Consider the following 14,071-nt stretch of genomic DNA (forward strand, 5'->3'; position numbering starts at 1 on the left):
CTCTGTCTTTCACCTTCAAGCCAGTTCTGTATCCATGAGAAACCAATCTACCATGAGAAAGCTTGTCAAACACCTTACCAAAGTCCACATAGATCATGTCCACCGTTCTGCCTTCATCAATCTTCTTCGTTACTTCTTCAAAAAAACTCAGAGTCTAAGTTCATGAGACATGATTTCCCATGCACAAAGCTATGTTGCCTCTCCCTAATCAGTCCTTATCTTTCCAAATATATGTAAATCCTGTCCCTCAGATTCCCTCCAACAACTTGCCTACCACTGATGTCAGGCCCACCACTGTATAGTTCCGTGATTTTTCCATACCATCTTTCTTAAATAATGGCACCACGTTAGCCAACCTCCAGTCTTCCAACACTTCATCTGTGACCATCGTTGATATACCTATCTCAGCAAGGGGCTCAGCAATCACCTCCCTCGCTTTCCACAGAGTTCTAGGGTACACCTGATCAGGTGCTGTGGATTTATCCATTTTTATGCATTTTAAGACATCCAGCACCACCATCTCTGTAATATGGATATTTTTCAAGATGTCACCATCAATGTCCACACATTCTATATCTTCCATGTCCTTCTCCACTGTAAACACTGATGCAAAATACTCGTTTAGTATCTTCCCCCATCTCCTGTGGTTCCACACTAAGGCTGCCTTGCTGATCTTTGGGGGGGGGCTCTATTTTCTCCATAGTTAACCTTTGTCCATAATGTAATTATAAAATCCCTTTGGATTCTCCTTAATCCTACTTGCTAAAGCTATCTCATGTCCCCTTTTTTGCCCTCCTGATTTCTCTCTTAAGTATACTCTTACTGGCTTTATACTCTTCTAAGGATTCACTCAATCTCTCCTAAATACCTGACGTATGCTTTCTTCTTTTTCACCAAACCCTCAATTTCTCTAATCGTCCAGCATTCCCTATACCTACCAGCCTTTCCTTTCACCCTAACAGGCATATATTGTCTCTAACCTCTCGTTGCCTCGTTTTTGAAGGCTTACCATTTTCCCACTATCCCACTATCTCTTTACTTGCAAACACCTGCCCTCAATTGACTTTTGGAAGTTTTTACATAATACCATCAAAATTGGCCTTCCTCCAATTTAGGACTTTAACTTTTAGATCTGGTCTATCCTTTTCCATCGCTATTTTAAAACTAATAGAATTATGGTCACTGGCCCTAAAGTGCTCCCCCAATGACACCTCAGTCACCTGCCCTGCCTTACTTCCCAAGAGTAGGTCAAGTTTTGCGCCTTCTCTAGTAAGTACATCTACATACTGAATCAGAAACATTTCTTGTACACACTTAGCAAATTCTTCTCCATCTAAACCCTTAACCCTTTGGCAGTCCCAGTCTATGTTTGGAAAGTTAAAATCCCCTACCATAACCAACCTATTATTCTTATAGATAACTGAGACCTCCTGAGATTTAGGTGCAATCATCCTCCTTGTTTGTTATCCAGCCCCAGCTGCCCTTGGGGTGAGCATCCTTTTTTTAAACCAATGAAGTTCATCTGGTGTAGATGCACTCGCATTCATGCTGTGAAGAGAGTTTGAGAATTTTTATATTGCAGTAGTGAAAGAATAACAATACAGTTCCACGTCACGATGGTGCATTATTTGGGGGCGCTTTCAGATGCCAGTGTTCTCATGCATCTGCTGCCCTTGTCCTTCTAGGTGATAGGGGTCACAAGTTTGGAAACTGCTTTTGAAGGAACCTTGATGAGTTGCTGCAGTGCATCTTGTAGATGGTAATCATCACTACCACCTTGTGACGGTGTGGAAGGACTGAATGTTGAAGGTGATAGATGGGAACCTGACTTTTTTCTAGGTGGTGTCAAGCTTCTTGCATGTTGTTGGTACCATGAGTGGAGCATATTCTATCTCCTGACTTGGGCCTTATCATTGATAGAAAGAATTTGAAATGTAAGGAGCTCAGTTACTTCACAATGCCTAGTCTCTGCCCTTCCTGTCTTGCTATCTTTCTTGTTTAGTTGGTCTAATTCAGTTTTTGGTCAATAGTAACCCCTTATGTACTAAAAATGGATCATCCATTGTGATAATGCCATGGGATTTCAGAGAGATGGTTAGATGCTGTCTTGTTGCAGTGGTCATTTCCTGGCATTTGTGTGGTACAAATGGTACCTACTACTTACAGCACAAGCCTAGTCGTTGTCAATGTGCTGTTAGATTTTGACACAGAACTGCTTCACAATGAATGTTGGGTAATCATCGCTGAGCATCCTGACTTCTGACATTGATGGAAAGAAGGTCATTGAGAAAGCATCTGAAGATGGTTTGGCCTTGCACAATATCATGAGGATCTCTTGCAGCCATATTGAACTGAGATAACTGACATCTGAAAACCATAGCCATCTTCCCATCTGGTAGGTATAGCAGTAACCAACGGAGAATTTTCTCCTTAATCCCATGGACAATGATTCTTTGAATCTTTGAAGCCACATAAGGTCAGTTATGCCATGATGTCAGTGTGGTCATTTCCCACTTATCCTCTTGGATTTATCTCTTTTATCCATGTTTGGGTCAAGGCTTTCATAAAGTTCAAGTGTCAAGCAGCCTTAGCAGAACTCAAAATAAATGGTAGTGAGTAGCTCAGTTGATAACACTGTTGATGGTATCTTCCGTCATATTGCTGTGGATCAAGAGTATACTGATGGAGCAATAATTTGATTTGTCCTGCTTCTTGTAATCAGGACATATCTGAGCAAATTTTCACATTTTTGGGATGATGGCAATCTTTTAGATATACAAAAACAGCTTGGCCGCGAACAGGCTACTCCTGGAGCACAAGTTGTCAGTATTACTGTCCTAACTATCCTGACAGCAGCCCACATCCCACCCCATGCAGAAGTGAAGAGTGCACTTGATGAAGTATACAATGCCACAAACCGTCTTGAGATGGAATACTTTGAGGCCTTGTTCATTGGAGGCAGTGACTTCAAGATGGCCAAGTTCGAGACTGTGCTATCAAAATACCATCAACATGTCTCCTGTCCCCGAGAGGTCTGAGCATCCTTGACCAATGCAACACAACTAGAACATTGTTCCTCCTCCCGGCTTACCAGCAGAAACTGAAGCATGAGGACCCAGCACAGAAAGTAGTGCAAGAGTTGTTCTGAGGAAACAGAAGAGGTTCTATGTAGCTGCTTAGAGCCAGTGGATTGGTCCACATTCAAGAACAAGGGCGGCACAGTGGCTCAGTGGTTAGCACTGCTGCCTCACAGCACCAGGGACCTGGGTTTGATTCCAGCCTCGGGCGACTGTCTGTGTGGAGTTTGCACATTCTCTCCGTGTCTGCGTAGGTTTCCTCCCACAGGCCACAGATGTGCAGGTTAGGTGAATTGGCTATGCTAAATTGTCCATGGCATTCAGGATGTTTAGGCTAGGTATATTAGTCAGGGGAAGTGTAGGGTAGTAGGAGAATGGGTCTGGGTGGGATACTGTTCGGAGGATCTGTGTGGACTTGTTGGGCCAAATGGCCTGTTTCCCCACTGTAGGGGTTCAATGTTTCTATGAACTCGGCCTAAATTAGGTGCCACTACCATTGCAGACTGCATTAATAAGTGCATGGATGACTGAATATCAAAGAAGTTAATCTGAACATTCCTCAGCTAGAAACTATGGATGAACTGGGAGATCCACTTTCTACTGAAGGTCCAGGTCTAAGACATTAAAGTCAAGCATTCCAGCTGCTGAGAAGGTGCAGAGAGAGAACAATATTAACATTTTAAGAGGTACATTCAAATGTCTGATAACAGCAGGAAAGACACTGTTCTTGAATCTGTTCGTATGTGTATTTTATATGTTCTGCCCAATGGAAGAGAGTGGAAGAGAGTATAATGGAATGGGAGGGCTCTTTGATTATGTTGGTTGCTTTCCTGAGGCAGTGGAAAATATAGATTGAGTCAACGGATGGAAGGCAGTTTGTGTGATGGACTGGACTGTGTTCATGACTCTGTGGTTTCTTGCGCTTTTGGGAAGAACTGTTGCCATATCATGCTGCAATGCATCCAGTTAGAAGATACTTTTTATAGTGCTTCTATAAAAATTGGTATGTTTCCTTTTGGAAGTGCCAAGTTTCCTTAGCCTCCTGAGGAAGTAGAGACATTGTTCTTGACTGTCACGTCAACATGGGTGTACGTGGACAGATTGTTGGTGATCATCACTCCCAGGCTGTCGTCCATTTCCATTGATGCAGATAGAAGCATGCCCTCCATTCTGTTCCCTGAAGTCAGTGATCTAGCTCCTTTGCCTAGCTGATGTTGATGGAGAGATTGCTGTCTTTACACCATGCCGCTAAGGACTCCATCTCTTTTTGTGAAATTTGATTAAACCAACAGCTTAAAAAAAAATTCATCTCTGTATTTCTGTTTTATAGTCTGCATTGAAATATTTATGTAGTTCCATTTTGGCACTATAACAGTTCTGTTTAATTAACTGCAATTAGTTCTTGAACTTATTTATTAAGTTCTAACACACAACTTGAGAAGCCGAGTTTGTGTTTATAACCTTGTGGGTGGTTTCTCATTCAATTTTTAATGGATGTTAATTAACTAGTGTAACAACTGGCTATTTGATAATCTCATAATTTGAAAGATAATGTTGGATTGACTAACAGTATTCATAAATTTAAATGAGATGTGAAATGAATTGATAGAGAGGCCAGACTAAAAAATGTCTAACATTTCTCTTTCATCTTAGTTGTCTGTGTATAATGCTGTAGGTCTGAAAGTTAATGTCACATTTTAATACTCAATAAAGTCAAAAACCAAGGTAAAGTGACATGCAAGATTTTTAAGCAGAATTATTTCCTGGTAAAATGTTCAAGCCAACAGATTCAGTACAATCAACTGAAATGGTTGCTTGCTGAAATTCTTAGTTGTACATCTTTATTAAAACAAAACTTTGATTTTTGAGATGATGCTTTTTTGTTTAGTTATTTTCTGTCCCCCTCAAAGATTCTGTTTGCTTGGCAGTTCACAGTTTTATTCTAATTGGTCATTTATTGTGTAAATTCATGGACAGTGGGTGCTGATGGTTTATTCATTTGTGTAGCACAGCTGAACCTGATAAGATATTTTCGATATTGATACCAATTGTTACCCAACCAGAACAGAATTTACCTGTTTATCAGTGATGGCACGTATGCATGATAGTCAGATATGGTCAAAGTCTGTTGTAATACCCCACATGGTCATATGTACTGCTGGCTTTTGTACTCGAGGTTCTACTTAGAGGCTCTAAAATCTTTTGCCTGCTAAAGGTAACAATATCTCAATCTCGCACAAGAAAAGTGTCCAAAATTTAATTACATCCAATTTTAATTCCATATTTGACAACAATCCATATAAATATGTATTGAATGCTTACTTTACTTATCAAATACTGTACTACTGTATTGCTTCAAACACTATAAAACTGCATAGCAACTAATCTCAACTTATAGTTTTAGTGCTAAGGTTTTTTATGATCTATAGTGTACACGGTGCATGCAGAAACCCATCTTGCTATCGAGTATAATTTCAACATCTATACAAACCTACCTGACATGAAGTGCACACATTCTTCTTGTAAGATTGCCTCTTACCTATTCTTGAAGATTTAAGAACATATTGACAGATTGGAGGCTTACAAGCTTCAAATGTGCATAGAAGATTATAGGATCATAACAAGTAGAAATAGGCCACTTGGACTTTGAGAGGAGAAAGTGAGGTCTGCAGATGCTGGAGATCAGAGTCAAGAGTGTGGTACTGGAGAAGCACAGCAGGGCAGGCAGCATCCAAGGAGCAGGAGAATCGACATTTCAGGCATAGGCCCACCCGGAATTCCTGATGAAGGGTTTATGCCCGAAATGTCGATTCTCCTGCACCTTGGATGCTGCCTGACCTGCTGTGCTTTTCCAGCATTACACTCTCGACACTTGGGATTTCAAGCTTACTCTGCCATTCAACAAGGTTGCCAGTGGTATTTGACATTGATTCCATTTCCTGTCCAATCTCTAGATTTCTTGATTCTCTTGATTTCTAAAAATCTATTTTTGTCTTTCTTGAATATATTCAATGATGGAGCATCCACAGCTCTCTGGGACAAAAAATTCTAGAGATTTATTTGCTCCTTACCTTGATCTAAAATGGCCAACCTTTATTCTGGATTTATGAACTCCTAGTTCTCGACTCCCCAGCCAAGGGAACCATTTTCCCAGTATCTATCCTGTCATTTACCTCGTGATGTTTTTAAATCAGCCCTCAGGATGGTTTGAGCATCACTGGTAAAGCTAGCATCTGATGTCCACAATGTTAGAAAGGGAGTTGCAAGGTTTTGACCTAGTGGTAATAAAGGAATACCGATATATTTCCAAGTCAAGATGGGGTGTGATTTGGAGGGGAACCTGTACATCTGTTCTTGTGTTCGCTGACTGAGGCTGTTCGTACATTTGAACACACAGATCAGGGGTAGGTGGTTCAGCCCCCAAGCCTGCTCTACCATTCAATAAGACCATGGCTAATCTGATTGTGACCTCTCATCCATTTTCCATTCTACCCCTGATAGCATAACCCCTTTGCTTAACAACTACCAATCTACCTGAGCCTTCAAAAGGTTAAAGAACTCTGGTTCCACCACCTATTTTTAATTCGCCTGTGGGACTGGACATCATTGGATGCGATAGCATTTGTTGCTCATTACTAGATTCCCTGGCGAAAGTGGTTGTGAACCTTGTTGAACTGCTGCAGCCAGTAGATCCACAATGCCATTACATAGAGCATTCCAGGACTTTGAAACTGTGACAGTGAAGGAACAGTGATATATTTCCAAATCAGGGTGTTGAGTGGCTGAATTGCCTATTCCTGTTCCTAGATCTTGTGTTGACCCTGGGAGTAGTGGAGCTTGATTTCCAGAGCACTACTCCACTGAGTTTTAACAATATTAGCCTAGGAGCCTAATTTTGTGCAGTAGCCTCCATGTGTGGTGTCTTATTGAATACATTTTAAAAATTGAATCCATTAATCCACTTTTTCCTTTTTACCTACCTGCTACAACCTCAAAAAGCTGTGATTTGTATAGTACACTCTCTGTAACTGAGCTTCTGATGTATGAATACATATTCTCATTCCCAGCCTCCAACCTTCCAAAAGCTGCTGTCTCAAACATCAGTGTTTTATTGGCCATGCATTGAGCAGTTGTTTTTCTTTGCTGGGAGGATCTGCACATATCAATTTATGTTTGTTCAAGCCACTTGAAGATCCAAATGGCAGGTTAATTTTTATAAGCCAAGTTTCGATCACTTAATGTAGATCATTATGTAAGAAGTTATAATAACAAAGCAATCCTGCCAAATCAGGCAGCCCATGCTTTTTTAGCCCAAAGCCATTCTCAGCTTCATCTTGGACATTAGTATACTTGAAGACCTATTTTCTCACCTTTTCCGATCTGGAAGACGACAAGATAAACCTTTTTTTTCTTCAGACATTGCATATGATTTTCAACCATTGAGTTAAGAAATAGACTGAAAATACCTTTGCTATTCACAACTGAGTTTTCATTCATTGATTTTTAGCTTAACCTGATGATAAATAAGTTGCCATTTTAGACAACATTTTACATTTTTGGCTGTATTATTGAAAGCTGTTTAAAACTGTCTGCATACAGTTATATCCTTGTTTATGCTGTTTGTACAGAATTTGGACATTGAGTAGATAGTTTTCTCATTTCTGCGAGATTAAATTCCTTATCTGATCAGATGCTGCAGCTCACACGCAACTGTTAAGATCTTACACCATATCAGTTTTATTCCATGTTGAAAATGTTATTGTTCCATTGTACAATATTATGCTATCAATCTGTCTAAAATCAACCAATTCTTTGTCACCTATTAACAGGCAGAATATTTTTTTCACTTTTAACCCTTTAAAATAACTTTTTTGGATACCATTCAGCATAGGCCAAAAATGAAAAATCTTGTCTAAAATGGCAATTTTTTATCATCAAATTCAGCTCAAAATCAATGAATGAAAACTGAAGTGTGAATAGTAAGTCCTCTGATACCTTTCTAAGTGCCAACTCATATATCGAACCATAATGAGTTTATTGTCAGTAAAGCTTACCACAGCCCAAACCTGCAATTTGAATAGAAGCAGAGGAGGTCTGCTAGTTTGAGACAATCTCATCCTTCAACCAACGTCACCAAAACACTTGTAACTGCTCATTTATCTCCTGTGTTGTTCAAGAACTCTTGTGACTTGCAGTGTATGAATTAGTGTATATGAAATTACTTTGAATGCATTTTTATAGAAGCACAGAACACAGAAGACTATTTAATCCATCATATCTGTGCCAGCTCTTTAGAAAGAACTAACCATTCTGTTCCAATCATGCAGATTTTTCCTTTTCGAAGATCTAATTCCTTCAGAATGATAAACTTAAATTTTCTTTCATCACCCTTTATGACAATGCATTCTAGATCATAACAACCTGCTGTACAATTCTCCTAGTCTGCCTGTTCTGGTTCTTCTGGTGATAGCCAGCAATCTCAGATTGACTGTTATCAGCCTCCTTATCAGGGAATCAGTTTATTCCTAACTACTGCATCAAATGCACTCATAGTTTTGAAACCTCTATTTAATACCATCTTAACCTTTTTCTGCTTTCAGAAAAACAATTCCAACTTATCTCCACATAGTTGAAATACGGGTAGTTCTTCTATAACGCAATTATTGAGTTCTTGTGCAACCCCGTGTTATAAAGAAAATTGTGCTATAGAAACAGCACTTATTGTTGGTGATATAAATGTGTTACAGCCAACACACATTCTAAAAGTTCCCTCTATAGAAATAGTGTCCCCAATTCATCATGTTAATGAAATGTGCATTATAGCAGAATAATCTGTGAAGTTATTTAGCATGAATCAATTTGAGAGTTCCTGATGATCTGATAAAAGTTGAAGAAGTATTATGATATACAAATATGATCACATTTATACATTTCTAACAGATTGGTGTATGATTGCTTAAGATGAAATATCCTTCCTGCTTGAAAGTACTGTTTTCTTTTATTCACTGTGAAAAGATTCTTTACAGTTGTAGAATGGGAGAGTATTTTCCTTAGTCAGGGTTGTGGAGACTGTTAAGACCTAAAGATCCGGTTTCTTTCTTTCTTTGTAATTGGAATATATGTTAAAAGAATAGAAATTGATTTATAATGACATGGACAAATGAGATGTGTGAAAAGTAATGGAAGTAGAAAAAAAAATTGAGAATATTTGGTTGTAATGAAAGGAACATCTGAGCAAGGAACAGGAGGAGGCCATTCAGCCCCTCAAGTCTGCCCCACCATTCAGTAAGATCATGATTGGTCTGATTTTAACTTGAACTCTACATTTCTGCATATCCCAAGAATCTTTCATCCCCATGGTATTCAAAAATCTATGTTTCTGTGCCTTAAAAGGATTTAAAGATTGTAATCCGCTGCCATTTGAGGAAGGGAATTCCAAAGACTGTCAAACCTCATCTCTGTTTGAAATGGGTGTTCCCTTATTTTAAAACTAGGACTCCTCATTCTAGATTCAATCACAAGAGGAAACATCCTTTCAATGTCCACCCAGTCAAGTCCCCTCAGGATCTTATATGTTCAATTAGGTCACCACTGATTCTCCTAAACTCCATAGGATAGAAGGCCCAGCCAGTCTAGCTTTTCCTTCAGGCAGTCTGCTCATTTGTGGTATTAGTCTCATAACAAAAACAGAAGTTGTCAGAGAAACTCAGCAGATATGCCAGCATCTGTGGGAAGAGAGCAGAACTGTTAGTTTAGTAAACTTTCTCTGAACTGCTTTCAATGCATTTAACATCCTTCTGTAACTATGGTGATCTGTATTGTACGCAGTGTACCAGATGCAGTCTCACCACCTTTACCAAATGTTTAACTTTTGCAAATATTGTTTTTATATTTTGCATTAGAATTTTTTTCTTCTGTGTGACTATGTAGAGGCAAAATTGGCAGATAGGTTTTTGCCTTTCCTATATTAGTTGGGCCACACCTAGAATATTGTGAACAGCTGTTTCGTCCTCTTCTCTAAGGAAAGATATCTTGACATTGGAGACAATCCAGAGAAGGTTCACTGGGTTGATTCTGGATATGGAGGAATTTCCTTATGAGGTGAGTTTGAGTAGCTTTGGTCTATATTCATTTGGAGTTTAGGAGAATGAAGGGTGAAGCCTATAAGATAGACTGGGGACTTGGCAGTGTTGATGTGGAGCAATTCCCTCCCCTTGTGGAAGAGTCTAGGACCAGAGAGCATAATCCCAGAGTCAGTGGTCACCATTTGAGACTCAGATAAGGAGGAATTTCTTCTCACAGTAGTTAGAAAATCTGTGCAATTCTTTGCCTTAGAGAACCGTTCAAGGCTAAGCTTTTTAATCAGTCAAGGAATCAAGAGATATAGAGAAAAGGTAATGAAAATGTTTAAGATCAGGTCAGCCATAATGTTATTGACTGGCAGAGCAAAGTCCATGGGCCAGATAGCCTGAATCTCATGGTCTCTTTATCATTTTGTAGATATAATGGAAGGAACATTCTAGTACACTGACCTGAGATTGTTATCTAGTTCTTGTTCTTATGTTATTCCTGCCTGCTGTTGGTGGTTCAAATCAGGTTATTTCCAGCTAGATGCTGTGGGCTTCATGGTGAGGAGTCACAAGTTGATGACCCCTGAGTCATGGGGAGGGCGGAGAAGGAGCTTTTGAAACTTCCAATTAGTGCCATTATTTTGGAGTTCATATTTACTATCACGATGTGCCTCAAGGTTACTTGTATCAGATGAATGACTAGTACCTTAATTTCACACTGCATAAACTTGCCATTGTTACATAATCAAAGTCAGGGACTACTAATTAAATTGTTTCTTGCTTCCTATTCTCAATCGTAATTCTACTTTGTAATAGGGAGCAAGAGGTCATTTGTAGAGTTGCATCTATTTCACCCTCTTTGTGGGATGTGTTTTCAGGAAGGTTGTACAGAACAAATGTATTTGATGTGTGTTTCTTTATGGTAGTCAGTGCTTTCTATAAATATTCTCAAATTTAGTAATTAACATGCTATCTTTACCAAGTTTATAAAATAAATTGGAGAATTTCTAGACGTGTTATTAAATCCAACTGGAATAGAATAAGTTGCATCCTAGATATACTTCACTAAGCAAGTCTGTTGAGTTTTCCATAATTGTAACAATATTGCATTTTTAAGCAGATATTCTGGACTATTTTGGGATTAAATGATATGGTAGCCAGTTCAGAAATCTAGCTCCAAGCTAGGCATGACTAAGAGCTAAAATATTCCAGGCTATAGAACTTCAACAAAATTGAAAAAGAGGATGAGTAACAGTGTTGTTAAAAGATATAACTACAGCAGTAGAAGAAAGTGATTTCAATGAAGCTGTGGGAGCACAATAGATATTATTTGAAAGTATTGCAGGAGTTGTTTACATAACTCCTCATGGAAGTGATACGTATATGTTGAAGTATGGACAAATAAAATAACAATGTGTGCTTGTTAAAGACTGCAGGCAAGATTACATGAACTCTGGGTAGAAAAAGCATAATTGGCTTTTAATATCTAATCTTCATCTTCATGTATTCTTGGCTAAGGGAGGCAAGATAGCTATGTTGCTCTCATGCAAAGTGGTAAATGAAGTACGTGAAAACTATGCAAAGTAAATTTGTTTCTAATTTGCACCTTTTCTGAAAAGTGTCAATCCTTGAGTCATCACTTTTTTTTAAATATCGCCTCACTGAGCTCGGCAATGATTCTGAATTGGCATTATATATTTGTTCACAAATACCAACTTGAAGTTTCATAAATTTTTTAATACATTCACGCATCCATTAATTTGCGTAAATTACAGTAAAGTATGTCTTCAATTTCTTTAATTGATTCTGAGTGAAGAAATCATGATTTTAAAAAGAAGCAGTGACTCTGTTGTATTGATTGATATGCTTTCAGGTCCAAACCAGTTTTCTACTTGGAAGACATTCAACACAAACCACTGCAGTAATTGCATTTTAAGACAGAAAAGAAGTTTTATAGAAACCTAGCAGATTCTCTGGAAATTTATGGGGAAATTGAGGTACATTGCTTAAGCATATTGGCTGGTTGGTGGGCCAAGCGAGTAGGTACAATGTTAGGTTGATCTCCCCAGTAATCATGTTATGTACCTTTTACTGTGCTGAATAATCTTACTTAACAAAATCTGAGGACCAGCTTTAATGGATCTTATTGAGTAGATCCCGACAAAAATATTTCTTCTAACTTAATAAAGCAACATTGGTATGAAATTTACAAATTAGCCCACTGATCTTTCACCAACCATAACAGCTTGAAAAAAACTTGCAAATAAAGTTCACTTGATGATCAAACAAGCAGCATGGAAATCAGTTCATCTTTTAATAACGTGCAGGTGGTACCTCTACAAAGGAATTTTTGTTCACAATATTTCATTTAACAAGGACACTTCAATATGAGACTTGCAATGCTCTGCAAGTAACCTGGGAACATCATTGTTAAGTGAACTGACAAGTAGCAAATGCAGCAGCTGTATTATATGCTACAAAGGGAGAATGTGTTGCCAGTGCTAATCATTATGGTTTTCATCTAATTCCTGCAGCTTGCATTGAAAGACCCAGTACACAGTGTGTCGCTGCAGCAATTTGTCTACGAGAAGCTAAAGGCACAGCAAGAGTTACTTGGAGAGCAAGGATTCCAGAGTCTGATAGAATCTGTGGACACTGAAGTTATCAGACAACTGCAAGGGTTTTTACAAAAATTATGAAAAGAAATTTCCTCGAGTTGAAGAAATGGAATTATATTCTTACAGCAAATGCACCAGAGCTTCCAACATCAGAGTGGCAGTAGCCCTCATACACAATCTGATGTAGTATCCTGATGAAAACAAATCAAGTTAAACATTATTTTGAACTGTGCTAAAAAAGAACCAATGTAGTTTGAGATAACTGTTGCTGGGGGTTAAAAACTATGAGCTTCTTGTAGCTTCGTTGTTCATTGTATTTGAATACACGAGAATGTGTTTTTTTTCTTTTTGTATTATTTGAAAGATTACAGAAAATTACAGGGTGTGACTACAGAAAGCAGTTCGTGTGATATCAAGAACACAGTAATTGGATGAAAATTGAGCTTTTGGAAAGAAAAGGTTTTTACTGTGTCCAGTACATTTTAGCTTCAGCTGCAAAGCCTGCAGCTTGGTTTCTTATATTATGTTAACCAGCTCACAGATAATGTGTGTTTAATGCACATATATAAACATTGAGAATTGTCTAGATTAAAGTTTGCCTAAGTCTGGGATATATGTTGCCTTACTGTATTTTATTGACCTTACCTCAACTAAAAACCTATCTTTCAGCATTTTGAGTTCTTTTTAAACAATTATCAACTGATAAATTAGTCCTTGCAGAACCCAAGTATATCTTTTCAATATAAATTTCAGTCTTACTTGGTTCAGATCACACAATGTTCCTAATCGTTTTGATGTTGATAAGTAGCATAGACCTTGAATATTGACCAGCATTCAGTTTTCAGTCTAATTACAAAATGCTTTCAGAATGATAACCAGTGAAAACAATAAAGTCTTTATTTAGCAAATGCTGTTGAAATGGGTTTTTGTTCAGCATGAGATCCTAAAACTACTGTTGACCTTGTGTATCAAGGCACAGCATAGATATTTAATGAAGAGTGAAAGGCGTGAAAAGTTTTGCATATAAAATAGAACTTTTGAACCAGCACACATTCAGTGCACCTAATTTAAGTTTATTTCATTTTGCCAGTGTGACAAGATGTGCAGAACTTTGTAACAACTATCTTAGAATAGCATAGTCACTGCAAGCACCTGACAAATTGAGACTGAGAATCCATCAGTGTTTAATTGCTTAATTAGAATAAGTTCTTAACTGAAATCTGTAGATGCTAAAGTTTTAGGTTCTTATTTTTCATTACATGTGTGACTGCAGAAGTCTCTAGCTGCTACAGACAATAGTAAGTGG

At 38.2% G+C, this 14,071-nt stretch overlaps 1 protein-coding gene across 1 annotated transcript in view; it reads left to right on the top strand.

The window, feature by feature from the left end:
- ipo11 (importin 11) overlaps positions 1-13,637 on the top strand; it is a 476,887-nt gene extending 463,250 nt beyond the window's left edge. Inside the window, exon 30 of the mRNA XM_060823716.1 lies at positions 12,682-13,637. Coding sequence (XP_060679699.1) covers positions 12,682-12,846 — 165 coding nt within the window. The 3' untranslated portion in view covers positions 12,847-13,637. The remainder of the gene's footprint in view (positions 1-12,681) is intronic.
- The last annotated feature ends 434 nt before the right edge of the window (positions 13,638-14,071 follow it).

Source organism: Hemiscyllium ocellatum, chromosome 1 (assembly GCF_020745735.1).
Source record: "Hemiscyllium ocellatum isolate sHemOce1 chromosome 1, sHemOce1.pat.X.cur, whole genome shotgun sequence".
NCBI classification, from domain to species: Eukaryota; Metazoa; Chordata; class Chondrichthyes; order Orectolobiformes; family Hemiscylliidae; genus Hemiscyllium; species Hemiscyllium ocellatum.